This window comes from Centrocercus urophasianus, unplaced genomic scaffold (genome assembly GCF_019232065.1).
Source record: "Centrocercus urophasianus isolate 14NV4802_14NV808 unplaced genomic scaffold, USGS_Curo_1.0 seq_17, whole genome shotgun sequence".
Lineage (NCBI taxonomy): Eukaryota > Metazoa > Chordata > Aves > Galliformes > Phasianidae > Centrocercus > Centrocercus urophasianus.
This window is the reverse complement of record NW_024884722.1, coordinates 27,231,454-27,254,503: the sequence shown is the minus strand read 5'-3', so window position 1 is coordinate 27,254,503 and position 23,050 is coordinate 27,231,454. Positions and strand designations below refer to the sequence as shown.

General features: G+C 40.1%; 1 protein-coding gene across 8 annotated transcripts in view; it reads right to left on the bottom strand.

Annotated features, from left to right (window-relative positions):
• Positions 1-23,050, bottom strand: part of ANK3 (ankyrin 3) — a 344,064-nt gene that overhangs the window by 52,741 nt on the left and 268,273 nt on the right. For all 8 annotated transcript variants that reach the window (XM_042817687.1, XM_042817684.1, XM_042817681.1 and 5 more), the window contains 5 exons: positions 21,862-21,985; positions 18,871-18,973; positions 11,598-11,704; positions 3,710-3,934; positions 518-672 (listed from right to left, as the gene is read on the bottom strand). In XM_042817687.1, the coding sequence (XP_042673621.1) occupies positions 518-672; positions 3,710-3,934; positions 11,598-11,704; positions 18,871-18,973; positions 21,862-21,985 (714 nt within the window). The remainder of the gene's footprint in view (positions 1-517; positions 673-3,709; positions 3,935-11,597; positions 11,705-18,870; positions 18,974-21,861; positions 21,986-23,050) is intronic.

Sequence of the window (23,050 nt, the reverse complement as noted above, 5' to 3'; positions counted from 1 at the left end):
CTCTCACAAACATCCATATCCACACAAAACAAGGGAGCCAGATTTCCCAGATGGACACTGAGGCAGCAGGTTGTGTATCTGTGGGAGATGACCTCTAACAATAGCGATTCTAAGAAGAATGGACTATAGGCTGAGGCCTGCATCTGTAGGAAAACTGAACTGAACTGATAGTTACCTTTGGCTTGGAATGACCTTCACATGGCCCCATCTGAGCTGAAGAAACACACTTACCTCCAGCTGGGATGTTATTCTCAGCTCTGTGCTGTAAAGCAACTGTGCAGCTTTGCTTAAACTTGGCACAACTTCAGACCAAAGCTTAAGATTTATTCTAGGATGTCTCCAGGCCAGTGCTGAACCATTTCTCTATACAATCTTTCCATTTGTTTAACAGGTAACATACTGTATTCCCCAAAGTCAGATATCCTCTGCTCTGTTTTATTTTAGGTTACTTCAGTCTACTTACATTAGCAAGCCCTAAGAAAGATAAGGCCTGCTAAAACTGTGAGAAAATGTTTACCTTCATCCATGCCATTGAGTACTTCAGTTAAGTCTTCGTGCTTGCTGTCATACTGGTGCTCCTTCCACGTTTCACCATTTTCACTTCGAAGTACGATTAACTCTCTTTCCTTTCCTCGCATTGATCCAAAATGTGGGATTTCCACTATGACAGGACTAGACAAAAAAATAATCAAATTATTTTTAAACCATGCAACTCCCTACTGCCATTAATTTTCCTATGGGTGTTAAATCCTTAAGAAAACTACAATCATTTTAAATAGTAAGCATTGTTACAGAAAAAGTGCTTTTAAAATTGCCAAAGCTGCACAATCCTTTATCATTTAAACTGTAGATAATATATAACTTGATAATATTCGTACATAGCTCATTTTAAACATAAATCTCTTCAAATAACTGCCTAATGAAAAAAACATCCACAAATTTTGCTGAAGACCATTCTCCCCGTGCATTTATCCCAGGATGTGGGTGAACCAACCCTGCCTCCACAACATGCAGCACTGCTGACTTTCAATTGGCATTATTATAGCCAAAATTTGGAGTTGGTTCAAGGAATTTAAAGGAATCAACTTAGTTCAGCAACAGCCCAGCTATTCGAATGCATGCAAATGCTATTGACTGCAGCAGAAATTGTGTGAGCATGTAGCTTTTAGATTTCAAACCAAGTCTCAAACTTTACAAACAGGTTTTTTTCTCATTAGTTTCACTTTCTGGTTCTCATGCCCAAAATCACAGCTGCAGCATCTGCACTATAAACATCACCAGGGAATGTTTAGATCCTTACAGAATGGATTTCTCTGAGTTTAGCAACACTGCAACCACATTTAGATAAGTTACTGTCAAACATTCTGGGGGAAGGAAGGGGGACAGGAAGGTGGTTAATAGTACACCTATGTCACCAGACAATATACCTTCAACAGAGGACTGCAAGTGCATTACTGAACAATAGTTGTGAACAACTGACAGAAACCACCATTCACTTCATGTGCCATTCCTGAACAAAACAGACACTTTTGCCAAACACTTCACAGGCAAGATATGCATTTTAAAGTATGCTAAGACATCTGACTGAAATCACGCAGTAAGTGAACAACTATGGATTATGCAGCTTTAAGACATTTAAATAGACAGTATCATCATTTTCCTACAGAGGTTGTAAAATATTTCACCTCTTTGTTTCACTCAGTTGAAAGAAACACCACATGATGGGAGGAGTATGCAGCACTTCTGCACTACCAAACACCAGCCAAGGTGCTAGGCTGCAGTAACCAATCGATTATTTGAGTACAGAAATCACAACAGCCATCGTCAGGAGAAAATATAAATTGGAAGAGCCAGATTTCATACTCTACACTGTTTGTCCCCACAGAAATTATCAAAAGGCAGTTTAATTTATACGTATTTTAGATGCTTTTAAGAACACCCAGGCTGTTAATCCAAACTTGAATCTTTTAACAAGAAATAGAAATGTATCTGCTGCCTCACTGTGCACAGCAAATAAATACAAAAAATTCAAATACATATTCAGATATTTACTCTCTAGTTCAAAAGGAGTCCGAACTGAAAAACTAACACTGTAGTACAATCTTTGCAGGCTAATATTTCAGATACTGTCTCTGTAAATATTTAGAAACCACACAATTTTGTGCATGACATTTAACAAGAATACTCAGTGAGAAGGTATTAAACAGGTATTGAACACCAAACACTCACCAATATTTTGTAAACCTAATGCAGTAAATTTCACAGTATGGTTTGAAAACAACATCAAAAATGTATGGAAACATTCTTACATTTTAGACCATACCCTGCAGCTCCTTTGGGTTGCATTCTTGGCGTTAAAAATCTATTTTAACAAGATGACTCTTGCAGTTTGAAAATAATAGTATCTCTTCAGCCTTGTTAAAATAAAGTTATTCACTCAATGAGATCTTGAATAATCTTTTATAAATAATAGACTTTATACGACCACATTTTACAATGCTCTTCCCAAAACAGACTCACTCAAGGCCTGTAAATACCTTCTCTACTACAGGGTTGAAATTAAAGGACTGTCACCGTGTATTAAAATGTATTTGATGCAGTTGAAACACTTCAAATTTAAAAAATTACAAAAGCACAGAAGTTATGAAAGCAGAATGCTGGCAGTGAATTTTACATGCCTGTAAGCACAAGGTAGTAGCAGAGCTATATTAAATCAAGCCACTATGATTTTCTTTCAGTGACATAAGTCAACTGAAAGCTTTAGAAAACTAAATAAATAAATAAATGGGAATAACGAAAAATTGGAAACAAAAGAAAAACTGTAGACATTCTGTATCTTTTCCGTATATATCCTACCCAATAAATTTTGTTCCTTGTGGACCAAGCTGCAGGATTCGGCTAACCATGCTCTCGCCCTCATTTAGAGGGGGAGGAGATTTAGGAAGATGCAGTTTACTGAATAACATCCATGCAGCAGGAAGAGAAACAAGAAGGGGAAATTAGGAACAAGCTGTCATTCCCAACAGAACCGGCAGTTTACACCAAGGTGCCACTCACGGTAATGAACAAAATTTATAATTAGGAAAAAAAAAAGCCACATCATAGTGGATTGTTTCCCCTATTTTAAGCTTTAAAAAATGTTAGTTCTTAGCATTTGTGCTCCTTGATTCTCTATAGTAAGTGCTCTGCCATCACCCTCCGTGGCCTTGCTACGTGGGAGGAAGAGAAGCAGCTCGCAGCAACTTGGGCAGAAGCCATGTATGCACTATGGCACAGGGAACTGAGCTCAATGTTTGGGCCCCTGTGACTGTTTAGGACGCACTTCTGTGACAGTGACATCTCTCTGGCACTCTGTGAGCGAGAGGGTCAAAATGTGCTCTGGGTTACAGGCTCACGAGTCCTCCTGACTTCAAAAGGAGGTTGCACAAGTAGCTGGGGGCAGGGATCCGGCCTTTTCACGTCTTTCCTTACCTTTGGCTTCTCCCTGCAGTCATCATAGAGGCAAAGCTCATCTTAAAACACAAAGGTACTTTCAAGATAGGTACTGCAGTTTGGCTTTTTTTTTTTTTTTAAACTATTTTAAGATAAGTAACCTAATCCTACATGGCCAAATGAGGTAAAGTCAATGTTTAACTTCTTAGATCCACAGAATAACAGAAATGGAAGATGCAACACCAGTGTGAACAATGAAATTCATAGAAGAACTCACCCTAAAAACTGTGCCCCTGCCGGCCCCATTTCTACAAGTCTACTTGCTAATCCTTCTCCTTCAACCATTGGTGGTGGGCTGGCCAGCTTATGCCTCTTTACCAAGCGGCAGGTGATGCGGGTTGGTGCTGTGCATTTGCGTGGTGGGATGATAATTCTCATTCCATGATGACGACTACCTCTCATCGAACCCCCGCGGGCATCGACCATAAAACTAACCAGGAAACTGCAGGGAAAAGGAAACAAGTCATTAAAACTAGTCATAAAATAAGCAGGGAAAACATCAGCAAAAAGTCAACTGCCACAAACTTAAAAGCTTATCGGAAAAGTCCTCCCAGTCCCACATAAACTAAGAAGAACATAATAATTTATTTATACTTACATGTTAACTATTGGTTAAGAAAAGCAGGAATTTCTAAAGGTCTAGCAATATTATAGTGAAATATCAGGTGAATGATCAGGTGCTATTGAGTAATTTGGATTAGAGAGTTCACAAGTAGCATATTAGTAGTGTCGTATTAGAATTTAAGATCAGCCCTCTGTTATTGTTATCTCTACTGTCCAAAAATAAGTAATGATCCCCACATGCAGAAAGGAACCAGACAGCGTAGAAAATGGAGAATCAAAAGTGCACATTGTTGTAGGGGTCTCAGCCTTCACAACCTCCTCAAATTCTCATCTGCAAACACTTCTGCTGGCTGACAGAGAGTGCTGGCACTGTGGGTGACAGTTGGAGCTACAGTTGCTTCCGCTGATGGGGAACGAGTAAGAATATCAGGAATGTAACTAGCTTTAGACTGCTGGCACTCTTGAGAAAACCATGCCATTAGCCCTCTGTGAAGATGATGTTCCTTAGCAAAAAGCTGCATTAGGGGAAAAAACATTCTTTCCAATGCCAAATTTTCCAATTAATAATTAAAGAATAAGCAATTACATTTTTAAAGGGTAAGTGATAGACTTAAAAATTGAATTACTTTTAATAGCAAGGGAATAATAATAATATTGAGAAGAATAACTGCTAATAGTCATGGACTATTTCATCTGTGAAATGCTGAGCAGCAGTGTATGTGAAGCATTACTGTCCTTAACAAATCACAACAGTGATAGCAAACTGGAGCCTCCTTCCAAGGCTGGCAACACACTTCACCCTCTTTCAAAACTGCAGCAAATAATTCCTCCAGTTTAAGGGGATCAAAACCTACAGGTTACTTAATGGCTAAGGGGTTACTAGGGTGCTCCTTTGAGGTTCCATTCTCTCTAGAACATAAACTACAGACAGATTCAGCATCAACAGGGACAAGAGTTACAAATTCAGCCTTGGTGCCTGTCCATTTTTTTGTTTGTTTGCTCCTTCTGTATGATGCAAAGATGCTCACATAGCTGTCACATCTGCTGAATAGCTTCAGTATTTTCAAGGCTGTTGCCAAAACTTCCAGATCTCACAGGCTAAATCTTCACAAGACTAGAAGGTGAATCCATTCCATTTCCTGGCTCCCTACTGTTAACATAATGCAGGCTAAGAGCCAATAATCCAGGGGGGTCATGAAGATTCTTTAAAACAAAAAACAAAACAAAACAAAAACAAAACAAAACAAAGCCAAACCAAGTGCTTTTAAGTGTGTATGAAAATTTATGTAAGAAAGTTTGATTTGCTTTTGAGACCAGCAGGATATCAAAAGTAACAGCTGACATGCAAGTGGCAAGCCCTGCAAAAAAGACACATTTGAAAGTCCTGCCAACGTGGGTGGGAAAAATTTGCACAAAAGCAGGAGCATAATCAAAACTTTGTATTGAGTGTACTGTAGGAGGCAGGCACATAAGGAGGTCAGCTGTAAATATATGAAGCAAGAAAAAAGTTGTCCAACTGAATTATAGAAAAAAATTGCTAGGCTGCCCTTTTTCAAATTAAATTAAAATGCATCAATAGAGATAGGAAGATAAAGCACACCTCCCAGATGACCCTAACTCTAACTTATCAGTCTTTGTGCTACACATACTTTAGAAGGCTGAAGCATGGAACAATGTTTGTCTGCTCTAGCATTAGATAAGGAGGTTGGTGGCCCTGCATGCGAGAGTGGAGTTGGAGCTTGATCATCCTTGAGGTTGCTTCCAACCCAAGCCACTCTATGATTCTATGATTTGTCATGTCTTACACTAGTTTTCATACAAATAAAATGTGCCTACATTTCTCTCCTAGAGAAAACACTATGTATACCACTGAACAAATTCAAGTGCTGCCACTAGGTAGCCCAATTCCTAATAAAAGGAATTATGTTTCAGTGGAATGTCTGCTGAATGGTTATCCAAACGCTTTCAATATTTTAACTATATTAAAACCAATATCACTGACTTTTTAAATTACAGTATAAGTTACAGTAACTTAATATTTATAGATACAAGATGTTAGATGTCCTGCAAACCACTGACTAGAAACTTATCAGTTTGCTAACAATGGGCTGTAAACAATCAAAAACAGCAGCTACAGAGAGCCTAGCCTCACTCCCCATTGCTCACTAACTGCTACTAGCCAGTCATTCTGTTTTTTCACCCTGCAACTGCTCTTCATGGTGAGCACTGATGGGATGAGGCAGATGTCACTGAACCTGTGGGGAAAGTAGGCTACAGTTGGTCTTCAGAGCTGGCAATGAGCCAGCTTGTGACTAGCTGTGAAGAGAGTTCAAGACAATCCATTATCATTTATGAAACAAAGTAAAATACTGAGAGGGGACTCACAGCCCTTGGTCTCTGAAGGGAAAACACTGAGAGAGGAATCCGCTATAGTTGTGCCATGATGGCTTTTTAGAAATGCACTTGGCTTTGGTCTGCAGAAAGATAGAACCAACTCTGTTGAGAGAGAAGCACAGAGCGAGAGGCTGGAGCATCCCTTCAGGGTGGCCGCAGCAGCTGTGCTGAGGGGCACATCTGGCTGGAGTGCACAGCGAGGTGGGGCCTCCGGGGAGCTTGGCCTGATGGCTCAGTGCAAGGCAGCGCTTTGGAGAGCTGCCTATCGTCTATGTGATTACTAACATGCTAAGTCAGCTCATAATTAATACAAAAGTTCTTCATCTCACACAAAAATGCCAGAGCTTCCATTCAGATAAGACGCCCCTGCATCCACATGACTTAAGAGATGTAAGTATGTAACCATGGATTTTTAAAAATCTAGGCACCTAAATCAACTGACACGGTATACAAAAATCAATGGAAGTTAGACATAGCTATAAAAATTGGACCCAGACTTCCCAGGTGTATTTATTTAGGTTGTATGGGGATAGGTGGGCAGGGTTTGATGGCAGGCACTTACACTGCCCAGCCTGGGGCTCAGCAATGCTCACAGCAAGGGAAGATCAGCCCCTGGCACAAGTCCACTCCCCAGCAAAGGAACCAGCCCTCTTACAGCCAGCGAGGGTGTCTATGCCACACTACAGCCTTCTGTGAAGATAAAACCCTTAGCAGATCAGTCTTGGTGTGTATTGATCCCATATAAAAGTCACTATTGTTGAGATTATAGTAATCCTCTGTTTAGTTCCCTGATTAGTATTTTATCTTTTCAAGCAGGAACAATAATTTTAAACAGTATTTCATGCACTTTCTATCACAAAGATTAGTAGTCGATGCTTACCTACATTAATGCTGTACTAATAATGGAAATTACAGTATGATCTCTAAACACAAATGCTAAATGCTGGTGAGCATTTCTACTTGAGTATATGGAAGGGATGAGGATGTGGGCAGATGCACTACAAACATCTACATACACTCTGACTGTGGGAAACAAGTTTAGAAAAAAAAAAAAAGATGAGGATTCACAGAAAGCACAGAGTTATCACCTTGAATCATACTGGGGAAGTGGAGAGGAATAGCTGCAAAATAATTTAAAAGCAAATGGGAAAAATTAATATAAGATAATTAGAGGCAAGCAACAGAAAATATCAATAATAAGCGCAAAGGAAAAGTATCAATCAGAAAAAAAATAACAAAAGTAACATGTTTGAAGTTCAGCTTTAAAAATGATTTGGCTTTTGCTTCGCATATCACAAACCATGACATAAAATACACCACTCATGAAAAAGAACAAACTATCTGAAGGGAAGTTTTCATTTCACTGGTCAGCACAAATCTGTAACTGCTCTGAGAAACACAGAAGTTCATGGAATAGTGAAAAGCATGTGAGATTTACTCAGGTCAACAGAGAATTTACTTCAAAAGAACTTCTTTGATTCCCAAAACAAGTTTCACTGTGTGATATAAAATCAGGTATTGTGCTTTTCTATAGTCGTTTATTTTCCAAAGTATAGCTTATAAAATATGTATGGCAGAATATCTGAAGGGAATATCAACCTTTGCCATTCATGACACTGCTTTCAAAAATAAATTCTCTCTCTAAAAAGGTTGGAATAATTAACTTGAATATGACACTTTGCAAGACTGGATCACGCATTTTTGAGTTTCTCAGTTAGGGAGAGAGTAACACATTCATTTCTTTCTTTGGGCTCAGGAAATCAAGGAGTTTAAAAGAGCAATAAGAAGAGAGCACAGCCACAATTTGACTGGGAGGTCACAAGAAGGCTCACATCTGAGAGCTGGAGGTCACCATGGTGAAGTGGATCTACCCTTTCAGAAGCTTCACAATTCACAGCATATTTTAATGTCTTATTTACAATGGACTCTGTTCAAAACATGCTGGCAGAACAATTTACCTGCACCCAGAAAGAAAAACATTGAATACTGTCTTGGCTTAAAGAAAGGAAAAACCAGAAGAGTCAAAATTACTGCAAGCACTTCCTTCTCTCTTCCCCTTTCACTGATACATTGCTGGATACATACAACCTGCTGCCCCAAATTCTCCTTCTGCCTGAGTTTAGAAATGGGAAGAAACATCGATGCTCTCTTCCGGCAGCAGGTGCAAGGGGAAAGGAGCTAGCTGAGGCAGCAGGCTGCAGAAGGGTGGCCCCACTATGGCATGCTGCAGGCTCAGGAGAATGAGGAATGTGGAGGGCAGTGAGGTCAGGCTTCAGCCACAGGGTGACCCCGACCCCGAGGGCTGCTGGCAGCTGGGGAGCCAGCTGTCACATTTCTGCCTGCGGGCACAGAACAAGCAGGGACCAGGTGAGGGGACTAAGCAGGAAAGGAGTGGATTTTCAGAAAAGAGAACTCATTTTTTTAATGCCTCCCAGAAATGCCAAGGTACTGGAAGATGCAAGATGAACATCTGGCGGTTACCCCTAGATGAAGATAATGAGGACAATCAAACAGTATCATACTATCATTGGAGATCACGATAGAAAACAAGAAAAAAGGTGGTTTTTTTTTTTGTTTTTTTTTGTTTGTTTGTTTTTTGGTTTTTGGTTTTTTTTTACTAAGAAAGGAACTGAGTCTCAGTATCATTTCAGGTGGACTTTATCCATAAAATGTAACAGGCTAGAAAAGCCACACCTGGTGGCAGTGGTTCGGTGTTTGGATTCTCTCCCTTACCATCTCCTTTCTCCTCTGCAGCCCCATAGTTTTCTGCACAGCTGCAGGTCTGCAGGCCTTCCCCTCCAAACAGCAGTCTTAGCTGCAGGCATTAGCGGGGACTCTCAAACAGTTAATGCAAAAGATCCCATGTCCACAGACTGTATGTTTTGAAGGGCTGGAAGCATTAAAGAGCACATTGAACAAAGTGGTTCTAGACGACCAGCAGAAGGCAAACATCAGCTCTATTCTGTACCAGGAAGAAGAAGAGCCAGAAAATTTTAGGCCATCATTCTAACATCGATTACTGCAAATATTCAGGAGTAAATTATCCAACAATCAATTTATGGGGACAATGACAACCAACGTATAGGAATAATACAGCGATTAGAACTCAACTACCATCAACAATTCTCAAAACAAGAATAAGCCAAAATATTTACTGAAGAGTAACATACATCAAATTGAATCAACTACCTTCTTTTACAGGGCAACTTATCCAGTGGATGCATGGAAATTCTGTATTTGTACTCCAGTAAGCATGTGAGGCACAGTACATATAAGTGCACAAACACTTAACAAACAGCCTCAGAAGAGCGACTCTTTGTGTTTTCCTGCCAAACTGAAAGGAAAATTCAAGTGGGGATTTCACTGCACTGTCCTGGGCCAGGCCAGGCACCAAGCTAGTGTCTTCATTCATGATTTGAGCACTGGACAGAAAGGTCTGAATAACACTTTGGAAAAGAGGAGCAAAATTAAAAGCTATCTTGCTAAAATGGGTTCTGATACCAGCAATCTAAAATACAGTAAAGGTAAGTACAAATAGAAGAAACCAAACACATAAGCACAAAACATAGTAAAAAATACCTAGATTGCAGAACTTCAGAAAGAAACTAAGAAATGCGTGCAGGTCAAACATGTCTACTAACAGAAGCTGCAATTACCAAAACAATAAGTGTCACTGTGGGATTCCTTAGGACTAGCTGTGCCATGTGTCAGACACAGAAGTAGCAATCCTACCCTATTCAGTACTGATGATGTCTCCTCTTTGGGAGCCTGATGCCCAAACTGGTTTAGAAACAATCAATCATCAAAAAGAGAGAGGCAGGGGATGCCTGCAAGAATCCCGTGGTGTGCAGGAAGCACCACCTAGCAAGACCTGAGATATTACAGTTTACAAAAGAGAAGAGAATGCTCCATTTTTTTCCATTTTATGTTCCACAACATAAAATATTGTAAAGAGACTACTAAGATACCGTACTCCACAAATACCAGTGATAAGACAAGAAATAGGCTTAACTGGCAAAGAGACTTTGAATATCAAGGAAAGAAATATTGTAACAGACAGTGAGACAAAGAAGCTAGAAGACCATAGATCTTAAGTGGCGATGAAGAAACTGATCATATTTCAGGAATAGGTTGCTTACATTTTATCCTGCCATAAAACAAATGGGTGGCCTGCGAGCTCTCTGAGGTCCCATGGAAGGTCATATCCTTCCGTGCTTCCAGGCTTCAACTTTTCATTATGAAGCTACTGATATTTCAATTCTAGCACTGAACATACGCAGTGTTTTAGTAAATCAAGACCTCGAACCCCACCAATGCATAGTTCCATTCAGCTCAAGCAGGTGTTTATGCTTATTGTGGGCCTGTGGCTTTAGGTCTGTGGGACTTATTGTTACCTTGGAACTGAAATTGTTTGGTTTGTGCTGGAGACATTTTCATTATAAGAATGTAATTAGTCACAAAGTGGGGAAGTAGATTAAAAAGATATGAAACTTTATGCCCTGATCCTGAAAATTATACAATCAAGATTTATAGAGGACAATCTTATATGCAATATTATATTCAGCTACATATTTATTTGTAAATTTTTATAACGTGCATTCCAAAATTACTCCTGTTGCATTTAATCAGGTTTGTGTGCTACTGCCAAGAAGCACTGTCAGCACAGTAATGATTCTTGTATAAATGACTGAAGTCAAACCATGTATTTTGGAGAACAGACAGGAGTATAGAGACATACATAAAACATGAAATTAAAGCCCCTCATTCTTCCTGTAAGAAAGAACAAAAGGCATTAATGCTATGACTTCATGCTTCAAATAATTTAATATAATTCAAACAAAATCACCTTACAACATTTGAAAGCATAAGCAACAGAAAAAGCAAAACATGACTATTAAAGAGAAGCCTGTGGGATTACCACGTTTTTGGCATTCAGAAAATAAATGCAGATGCGAAGTTCTGGTTTGATAAGCAACAATTTAGCCTGACTCCTGTTATTAAGCACCCACGTTGAAGCCAGTGTGAATTTTGCCACTGGCTTCAACTGGAGCAAGAACAGGCATGTCATCAGCCATCACAGAACACCATATTCTTCATCTAATACATTTCCACATTTAAACATACAGGAAATCTGCTAAATGACCTACCCAGAATGGATGGGACTTGAAACAAGGTTAACATTGTCCAAGGTGTCTGCAGCCCAGCTGTAGTGTCTGAGAGAATCAGAATCAAACTCCCTCTGAAACGTCAGGTGCTTAAAAAGCAAACAAACAAAAAAACAAACGTAAGATGTAAAACACTTGTCTTAAATACAAGCTTATTAATATAATTCCCTTACATTTAGATCCGTCCCCTTTCCTATAGCCAGTATCCTAGGTGCTAAATTACTAGAAATTCCTGAATAGAAATATGGAACCCAGAGAGAAATTTATCTCATGTCTTCAAACTTCTTTTCAAAATTTCTTTTGCTAGCTCTCACCGGTTCCTTCAGTTACACGTACACCTCTCTTCAATCTGTATTTACACACACAAAGTTAAAGACGACTGAAAAAATACTACAGATTGTACTACAATCATATGCTATATAAACAGGCAGCATATTATTCCCACACAGAAAATGCCACTGCCCAGATCCTTACTCGAGCACAACTTCTATCCGTACAATCAACACGGGCACTATCCTGGAGTGCCACCATCCCTACTCATCTGTATAAAAATAGTTATAACCCTGTGTAGCCCTGGCACACCAGTGCTCTAATTAAACTGTCTCATCTGACCGACACTGAAGCTTAGTTTGGTTCTGACTACTGCCTGTAGACATGAGTGCACGCAGGCTTCGCATGTCCTGCAACAATGTCTCACTCTGTAAATCTTCTGTACAGCAAAGCCATTTGTGGCAAATATATATATATATTTTTGTCTTCTTTTTGTCACCCTCCCCCCCCCCCTTATTTTTTTCCCCTAGGAAATTAAATAAATCACATCTGTAAGTACTGTTAGATTATATTTCCAGGGCAATATGAAACCATTTATGCAACCACCATTAGAAGTTACACAAATAAAACTAAGTCAAGATACTGCCATGCAACACACAGACCATCCTCCACCAAGATGGTGTTACAAACATCAGTGTATCCTCCAGGCAGGTTGTTTTCTGATGACAGATAACCACAGGCTGATTTCTCCACTTTCTTTCTCAATACTGTGAAGACTAAAACCCCATGGGCCGTTTTCAAATTAAATTCCATGACTACCACTCAAACCTGAGCCAAACACAAACGCACACCTCTGCAGAGAGGAGTTTTGTAACTTTCACTTTTTAAAATTTTTGTTAATGTACTGGCATACGGAGGTATTGTAAACGTATTAGTTTGAATGGAAATGCCAGCATTAGTAGTAAATCTATAAAGCCAGTCATAAAAATCCTGAGATACTTCTGTTCAGAAGCTTCCGCAAGAAAAGCAAACAGACACTGATCTGTTGTTGGTCAGAACCTGCAACGTTCCTGTTACTTCTTGGAGACCTCATTGGGGCCTTCCAATATTTGAAGGGAGCATACAAATAGGAGGGGGAACAACTGTTTACGAGAGTGGGTGGATAGTGATAGGACAAGGGGGAATGGTTTTAAACTGAGCCAGGGGAGGTTTAGGTTAGATATTAGGAGGAAGTTTTCCCATACAGAGAGTGGTGACACGCTGGAATAGGTTGCCCAAGGAGATTGCAGATGCCCCATGCCTGGAGGCATTCAAGGCCAGGCTGGATGCAGCTCCGGGCAGACAGGTCTGGTGGTTGGCAACCCTGCCTGTGTCAAGGAGGTTGAAACTAGATGATCATTGTGGTCCTTTTCAATCCAGGCCATTCTATGATTCTATGATACTCTGGGGTTTGATACTCTTTGGACATTTCTTGCAATTAAATAAGCACCCCAGGCTTACTCCCACAACTGACAAGATTATAATTTACTGCTAATTAGTAGCAATATCTGCAGGGGACAGCTTCACTTTATCATCTGTCCAACACTATAGCACATGTTTTCAATGCCTCCTTCTTTTGCTACCTTAAGCTCTTTTATTAGGATCTTCTACCAGTCTTTGTACTGTGAGATATGCACTTGAGGCCTGATGGTTCAATCACAGACAACGGTAACAGGCAAACACACTGCTAAGTGTGGCACACATTGACCACAAAATACACCAAGAGATGTAACAGATAAAAATTAATGCCATTTAAAAACAATGGTGATTAAACAACGGCACTGAATTTAATTAGCACTACTTTGAAAAATGTGTTATAATTCAGTTTAATGAAGACAGTTTTATAACTCCTTCCAGTAGAATACATGGGACTCTTCCACATGCCTTTAAGAGCCTATGGTTTAGACACAAAAACTGCCACTGTGGATTTCTGTTGTTCCAAGTCACCTAATTTTGTAAGAGCTCATACCAAATACACAATTACTTTCTGACTCCAGAGATGTTGGGATCTGGATGTGGTATCAGAAATTGTAAATATTTAGATAAACAAAAATAAAAAATAGCCCACCACATAGATTTTGTAAGACATGCATTAAAAAGGAGGAAAAAACAATTTAGTGTTTGTCATTCAGATGTCCATTGAGCTATAACTGTCCCTGCACTGAGGTCCAGGCATGCAAAAACATACAGAAAACACAGGATTGCATTTGCTGTAACAGATGAAAAATGTCAAAGGTTCACGAGCACTGTAGGGCCATATGATTTTCAAAGAAATACCACCTCTCTAAAACAATCTAATCTAGATAGAGATGCTGCTATCCTCACGTAAGTTGCCATAAGTTTACTTGCATGTACACACAGGGCTCTTTGCTGTACTCCTACAGGGTCTGTACATGAGGTGAACTTCTTTGGTGCATTCCTTTCCGACAGAGTGCATTCGAGTAAATCTTTGGGGCATATTTACAGCCAGCAAAAGCACAAAAACTGCAGCCAATAATTTTGGCAGAGAAACAGACTAATAAAAGCTAATGGCTGGACAAACACATCTTACACACAGCACACATCTGCTGATCTCATTCCGTTGACCTGCTGAGGTGTTGGATTTTCCAGGCAGGCAAAGAAATCTCCCAGTGCAAGCTGCAGTATGTATGAGCAGTCCAGAAGACAGTACATCATCTGTGATACCGAACTGCAAGATTTGTCCCGGGTTTGGTCAGGGCAAAGCATTCCCTACTTGGACTGAGGGAGATTAAATATGCATTGATAGGGGGTGTGTTGTTGTCAGATGCAAACGCGTGTACTAAAATGCTGACAGTTCTGTTGTCAAGGATCCTGCTGGTTGCATAACCAAATATCCAGGCTGTGTAATATCACAGTTCAGCAAATGGAAGAATTTATGCTTCCTCCCAGATGAATTTATCCAGACAGAAGAGATTCAGCAAGCTGCTATGCAATGTACAGCCTGATTCATCGTGCCTGTGGCTGATGTAAATTATTCCATGGAGAATGTTGCTCAGATTTGGTCTGAGTTACAGTATCCATGGTAACGCACTAGGACACACAAATTTTAACTTTACTCTAGCCAGGTTATGAGGCACAGTATGGCCTGGACTCAGCTTTCCCTGTTGAAAAGAATCAGCAATAAAGAACCAAGTTCAAACAACGAAGATTGTCTTGACTTCTTTGGCAGTTCTTAGAAAATCCTCTCAAACACCCAACCCCTCATGATAGCAGCCAATATCAGCAAAAAACAGTCTTAAATCTTCCTCACGTGACCCTTTTTAGACTTCCAAGTCTCCCAGTGGTCTGGTGAAGAAGCGGTCATGGGATCTTCTGATGCCACCTTAGCAGCAATTTGACAGTTGTCCATCTTTAACATCCTTTTATTTCTGGTAATATTAATTCCCTTTATCCTGAGAGCTGCTGTAATTAACTGTACATGCTTTACAACAGAAGAGAAGCCATTTATACAAATAAGTAATGGCTTGTTACTTCTTCTAAGCTATGTAATACCCCTCATACCCCGTATGAGCTTCCAGCTGGTCTTTTAAGATAAGGTTTCGACCCACTGTGAACTTTGTTCCTATGACTTTCATAGATGCAACATGATTCTTCTTCTTCCTTTTCACTGTGAAAGCAGAGATTACTTGGAAACCCAGTAATGTGCAAAAGGAGGGATGGGAAGAACAAAGGCAGGAGTATTCTCCCTCTCCCAGATGCACTCTTCCCACTTCAGCCAAAGCATCATAAATTTTATCCAACTTCCTTTGATATGTTTAGGTTGACAACTTTCTTGAAGAACAAGAAAATTCCCAAGGACAAACTTATTTTTTTGTCAAGACTTCAAGGCTGGCAAAAGCCATAGCATAAAAAATGTTAACAGTGTCCCCTTTCTCAAGAAGATAATTCATTGTTTTATTGTTGTTTGTTTTCAGGGGAATCGTTTTACAAACCTCTTGAAAAAGCTTAGAACTAGGAATGACATTGTTCTCACCATTACCTTCACCATTTCTTGCTCTCTTGGATACAAGAAACTTGAAGTTTGTCTAAAAAATTAAGACTAACATAATATGCAAAATTAGACTGTTAAGACAGGCATCCAGTCTGACTTCATTTTGTATGACAGATTTGGACCGGAGTTGAAGTGCAATAATTGCACAACCGCTGCTGGACAAAAACTAGAATTACAAAAATATGAAGATTAAAAATGCAAAGAAAACAGCCTGATCTCTACTGCTCAGCATTAATACTTTTAAGTGAAGAGGCACCATTGCAAGCAATTCTCCAGAAAGAATGGAGGTCCATAGCCATTTGTACAGAATGTGACATTTGCTCTAAGTTGAGCTACTGTATGCAATGGGGTGTTGCTGCAACCTCTCCATGCACAGAGAAGTCACTTTTCATTGTCAAGTTGTGTTTTGTAATAAAAGCAGGTTAACAATACACACTTTGAACAATGTTCTTTAGGAGTTATTTAGCACAGTGTTTCTTGTAGGTCTTGTTATTTGATCAAATGCATCATAGCTGCCATCAACTTTTATGATAATCCCGAAAACAACCAGAATCCTAAAACAAAATGTGTTCTCAGACTGGAGGGAAGGCTTCCCTCTCCTATGTTATGTCTATCACATCAGGAAGATTTAATGAAGGCTTAGGAGAAAGAATTATCAAAGGAATTTTAGGTTCTCAGACCTGAAGTACTATTACTGAGCTGGCTGTTATTGATCAAGGTTATTGAAGGCTTACGGCACTTCATTTGGAAGTAACGATCTAATAATACACAAAGGCTAATGCCTCCTATTGTATTATGTTGGCCCACGACATCAGAGCAGATGTTGGTGGGATGGTAGTAGAGGCTGAACCTTCCCACCAATATTCTGTCACATTTTGTTGCTGTGTGACAGATGGCAGCAGAGAAACAGTCATTTGACATCAAAGCATGTATGTGGTGAGCGGTGCATTTCAGCAGTGGTGACAGCAGTGTGAAAGACAAGCCATATTCCAGATGACCATGCACAGCTGCCACATCACAAAATGAAGAGTGTCTCAGTCACCTCATGTGCACAGATCAGTGGATTACAACCAATGAGCTGCACACAGAGCTGCATATCACCTTCAACGCATTGGAAACGATGGTGGCAAAGCTGGAATATTGCAAAGCTTTTGTCAGGTGAGTCCCATGAATGTGAACAGAAAGAACAGCATATGCAAGTTTTTCAGGACTTAGTCAACCAATACAAGTCTAAAGAGGGCAGCTGCCTGGACCACATCATTAACAGTGACAAGATGCAACGTCACCACTACAAGCCATACTCAAAACAGCAATCCATGGACTGGCAACAAGTGAATTCCCCATTGAAGAAAAGTTCAAGATGCAGCCCTCAGCGAGTAATGTTCACTGTCTTCTGCAATAGGAAAGAAATGATCCCTCTGGATGGATTTCCTGGAATCTGGACAAACCATCAACTCTGACCGCTACACTGCAATACTAAGGCTGAGGGCTTGAACTTTCAGAGTCAGGCCAGAAAAAAAGACAACCTTTCTCTTGCAACAAGAGAATGCCAGGCCTCATCCCAGTTTGAAGACCGTGGAGCATATTGCCAATCTTGGCTAGACTATTCCATCAGACCCACCAAATAGTTCAGATTTGGTACCTTCTGAGTTTCATCTACTTGGGTTCCATGAAAGATGGGCTGCATGGGCAATATTTTAGCAATGATGTCACCACAGCAACTGTGAAACAGTGGCTCACCTCCACTGGTGCAGATTTTTATGAGCGCAGCACGCATGCTCTTGCTCATCACTGGCAAATATGCATAGCTAATGGTGGTAACTACGTTGAAAAACAGTGTTTTGTAGCTGAGAATTTGCTCTATCAAATGAAAAACTGCTCTATCAAATAGTGTTATTGTGCTCTTTGTGGCTGTTGTAGGTTCCACGGAAATAAATAGGAGGCAGTACTTTTGGAGTGACTTATGTACATTTACCTGCTAAAGAGAGTAGAATTTATACCATGGCCAGAATACTAACAAAACTGTGTGCTGTAGTAGAACTGGACAATTTACACTACACTGGAACTAATACAAAAAAGATTTAAAAAGCTGGAGTCTCACCCCATGGACCCTTTCCCCTGTGAAAGTATTCTATCTATAAAACCCTGTGCAGGAATACTTGCCACTGCTGAATGGAACCCCCGCAAAATTGATAGCAGAAAATCTGTTTTCCGTTACAATCCATCTAATGCTTCTCTAGGACATAACAGTTCCACTCCACAGTTCTTTAACTCCTAAGTAAAAACTTTTCTGTGGGTTTTATCCAGCTTCCTAGCAGATCTCTGGCTTCTGTGATGAAGAAACTCATGAGTAACTTAACTGGATTTAAAAGTCACAAGCAAGTCCACCAAAAGCTAAGGAGCTCACAAAACAAAGCATATAGCACCCTATCACCTCCAGCATTAGCTTTTCAAAATACTTTCCCACGCTGTAATCAGGTCAAAAGATTCTGTGTTTCTTTTATTAGTCATTGCAAAAATGTTTGGAAGAGACACGAACTGGTTAGTGGATAATAGCTCAATCATTACAAGGCCAAATTTTTCCCAAGGGTGGAAAAACAAGGACAGTGGTTGGAGTCTTCTCCATATGGGCAGAATTGGCAAGACCCAATTCCTGGTCTCTACGGTGCAGACAACGGTTGTTTAGTGTAAAATACATTGCTCTCAGCTTAACAAAGCACTGAAAATACACGTAACATTAATCTCACAGATACTCTCACCAACACAAAATCAAAGCCACAATATGGCAAACCCATGATTTCTTTCTTGCAGCTCTTCTCCTTTTTCAACAGTCAAGAGTAGTCATAGTCACTGCAAGCACAACTGAGGGCTGCAGATTATCATCCCCTACAACCACAGAGCACAAAGACCTGGCACCAGAGAGGCAGCACATACCTGATCCTTTGCTGGTACCAGCAGCTCTTCGATCATCATGCTGTCTCGGGCATAAGAACTTCTGTTCAGCGTGTAGGACCTATCCGAACTGAAGGAGCGGAGGCTGTTGTATTTACCATTTATCATAGAAAGTGCAGATGACAATGAGATGAACAAAAAATAAAAATAAATTAATACATGCAACTTCCAGGGATAGATGGAAAAATATACATACTATATGAAATAAATACAAGGGAAAAATGGAGTAGTAAGTACTTAACTTTTTAAATAACTATTTAAATATTTACTTGCCTAAAATATACATAAACAAACTCAAACAGATGTTTACTGCTTTGGTAGCAATGCTATGGCTTAAGAATAAATCCAGAAAAGTGTATTTGAGTATTTAGATGAATTTTTGCAAATGCCTTCAAGCCCTAATCCTGCAACAAGACACATAAGGGCAGGTCCTAGTGGATCTGTGGGTAGTTTATAGTGCCTGCCCACATTGCTGAGTCAGGTCCAACTAAATGCAAGTTTTATGTGGTGGTGTTCTCTCTTTGTGGCTGAACCACTTTGACTTTGTTGTAAACACCCTAGTTGGTCACTTAGGAGAAGAAAAAAAAAGAGAATTTTGAAATAAATTAAAAAATTATTTCTTAATTATTAAATACGGATTCCAATACTTGGGGGATTGTTTTGTGCACGTTAGATTATTCAGAAATTAATGATTGCTCTGAATGTGTTGCAATTAAATCAATGTTGAAGCGTGTTACACTTAGCCCTGGAAGATACATTATGGTATGTGCTAAAAACATGCTGCAGGCCTAGACATGCTCACTACGTGACAAAAAATAAAGTAGTATAAAACGTGAATTAATAAAAAGCAACATCCAACAACATGTTACACCTTTAAACTAGCAACACTGTTCAGACTCAAAACTCTACAACTCATTTCATGCACTTGGTAGTAGTTAATAGAACTTTTCTAGTCCTTGGCAAACATTTTTCCTTGTGCTGGAAGCAGAACCAGGATTTTTATTACATTCTCTAGGCATACATTAAGCAAACTCTCACATGACAAAGGGTATAATGAAATCAAGTTACATTTGTTAGAACAACAAACGGATATTCTCTAAGGCTGAGCAAACTCTTCCCACCCTCTATCCCCTGCCCCAAAAGAAAAGCATGTCATTTTCTAATGCTGAATAAAATGAAGATGAGCAATGGCAGCAGCAGGAGGATGTAACACGATGCCATGCCTTCTTACCTGACTTTAGGACTAAAGCAATTTACAGTGGAAAAGAAACAGGAGAAATAGAAAGCAAAGAATCAGACGGGAAAAGCAAGATGTTATGGCTTGGATGGCTTATATATTTAATGTGTTTATTTCTTAATGTTACACTCAGAATCAGTAGTAAGGTATACTCTCAGAATACTTTTCACCAAACAAAAAAAACACTGTTGTTTATGTCCTCTGAGCATAACATGTGTGCAATGTAAAACATGAGTTACGCAGCAACAAATAATAATGGCACTGCTAAAATCAGAAGCATGGAAATATTAGGTTTCTCTCAAAGAAAACTCTCAGGTTTATCTAACAGACTTTGACCGTGAAATTCTGCTCTCCCATTTGCAGAGTGAGAATTTAGACCTCTGCATGAAGAGCAGCATAACGAGGAGGTGTCCTGTAAAGCAGAGCACCCAGCTCTTTACGCTGGCCTCACACTCTCCTCTATCCCTTACAAACTGACCACATCATATAGTGCTGTCTGATGACCTTGTTCATGCCAGCTCATGTTTAAAAGCAGCACATCAGCTTTGCTAATTAACTGTACTAAGACATCAGATTCTCCCTTCTGTTCTAGTTGATGAACATTTAAAGGCATTTTGGCATTCTCTGTGAATGTATTATCACAAAAATTCTTATTAACTTACCTAAAAATTGGAAGTGAAGCAAAACATGGCTGGGTATTACTAAAGAGCAAATTTGCAAGGCATGCTTGCATTTCTAATGCAACCATAACAAACAAGATTTGAGGAGCAGACATCGAGGCTTTACCTTATGGGAGTTGCCATTCACTGTTAGACAATGAACTCACTTTTTAAAACAGATCTTTAAACTACAGTACAGGAAAAAGTCCTCGGGGCTCCAGCATATGAGGTTTAATTATTAGCTCCGGTACAATCCAACTGTCAGTAAACACACTGCAGATCCACAGCTATGGAATTAATCTGTCTTCACACAGCTTTACTTGTTTTGAGCAATGCACAGTGCAGGCTTTAGCAAGATTTAAAGAAGAAACCTACAACGTTGATCTACAAACACATGAGTTTGAATCAACAGTAGTCAGACGTTATGTTAACTCTACAATGTTTTATCCGGTTCAGGGAAACTTTGGCCTGCTTTACGCAACACGACCTGTTTCCAGTCACAAGAAATCTGACATCAGATTTAGGGTTCACCTCACCTTATCTTTCTACGAATTCTTGGACCAACTTTCTTTAATACTGACTATCTGTCTGCTTATTCATTGGCACCCTTAAAGAAATAAAAGCACCAAAACAGCAAAATGATTTAATTCAATTTTTCTGGCATTTACATTCTTTGGCTAAATCGGTCCATCAAGGAATACTCAAACGTAAGCACTAGTCTGAGGGTCAGCAGTGAGAAGAACTCAAATATCAGTGATGGTGCTAGATCAGTTTCTAGACCAGTAGGAAACTCGCAGTGAGGAGAGGCCTGGAAGATGCTCAGAGAACAAGTAGATACCAGAAAAAATGAAGTTAGTTTTCTGTATCACTGCCATAAGAAGCCAACATGAACAAAGATTGTGAAATAAAACAGCAATGAACATATGCTTTAAAGGCACAGTATTACCATAACATGGAAATACACCCCGTCTGCTTCATTTCAAAATAGACTCTAGCTTTGAGTGAAAGAGAGTGCTTGGTTGGTAACAACTTGTAACTGTGGTGACACACAAACACAAGAAACAGCAAATACAATACCTGGCAGAGCGGGCTCCCAGGCTAAAGCCCATGTAGCCTTCAGCAGGCAAAGAATCATCGCCCAACTCTTTTAGATCCTGGGGTCCAAGATATTTGTCCGTGTCACCTGTCATTGCATCCTCACCTGCCAAAAGAAAAGCCAAGCTGAAATCAGCAGCTGCTTGTCTCATAAATGTTTGTGCACTTACTAATTTATAACACCCTCCTTGTGCTTGCCAGCAAGTAAGCAATCCCATCAAGCCTACTTTCCCTAAGGCTCCTCCTGTGCAGACTGTCAATTATCCACCCTCTGAATGGGCCTGAGAAAATAATTTTATTGGGGGCAAATATAAAAGGCAAATCTACACGTTGACATAAAATCAATTTAGTTATACACAGGATGACTTTCGCCCAATTGCTTAAGCAAGCTAAAGGGATCTTCTGTACTTTGAACCATCCCACTCAGTTTTGCTTTTCTTACCAAAAGGCTGAGCTGACAAAGTTGGGTCTCTGACACTAAGAAACCAGCTGTGAAGGCTGCCCACTTGCCCATCGGTATGGAACTGTTCAGGAATGTGAACGGATGCAACTGAAGAGGCCTACCCTTCGCCCTTGGTGTTTCTCAGTAACTTTTCTGAGTTTGAATGCAAGAGGGAACTTCCATTTTTTTGTAATGATGCATTCCCCAGGCCCTGGCTCACGTTGCCCAGGTGAGAGGAGCACTGTACCCAGCCTCTGCCGGGCACAGCAAGACGTCCGTCCGCCCGCGGGAGCAACACAAAGCCTTAACCCAGCAGGCCCTACCAGCACGCCAGCATCAGGCAGCCCACATTCACATAAGCACCGCCACCAGCTGAGCTCAAACCGCCAGACGCCAGGGTACGGGGCATCGGCTGAGAAGCAGATTCGTGTTTTAGAAAAACGGAGGTAAGGAAAGTTAAGTCTTGGGGGAGGAGGGCGGATGCCGCAAAGGGTTAATGGAGCAGCTCTCTCTCCCTGGGAGCATTTGCATACCATTACATCATGCAAAAACTACATTCTTGCACTGACACAGCAAGTCCAAAATATGCCTTCTGCGGTGGAAAGAGGTTTTCCCCGTTCCCTTTACAACACGGAGCAGTGAGCTTCCTGCAACTCGTTATTTGCCTACGCTTGCACTCTCCCTTTGTTGTGAATGCATCTCAGGTGTGTACAATTGCCCAACAGAGAA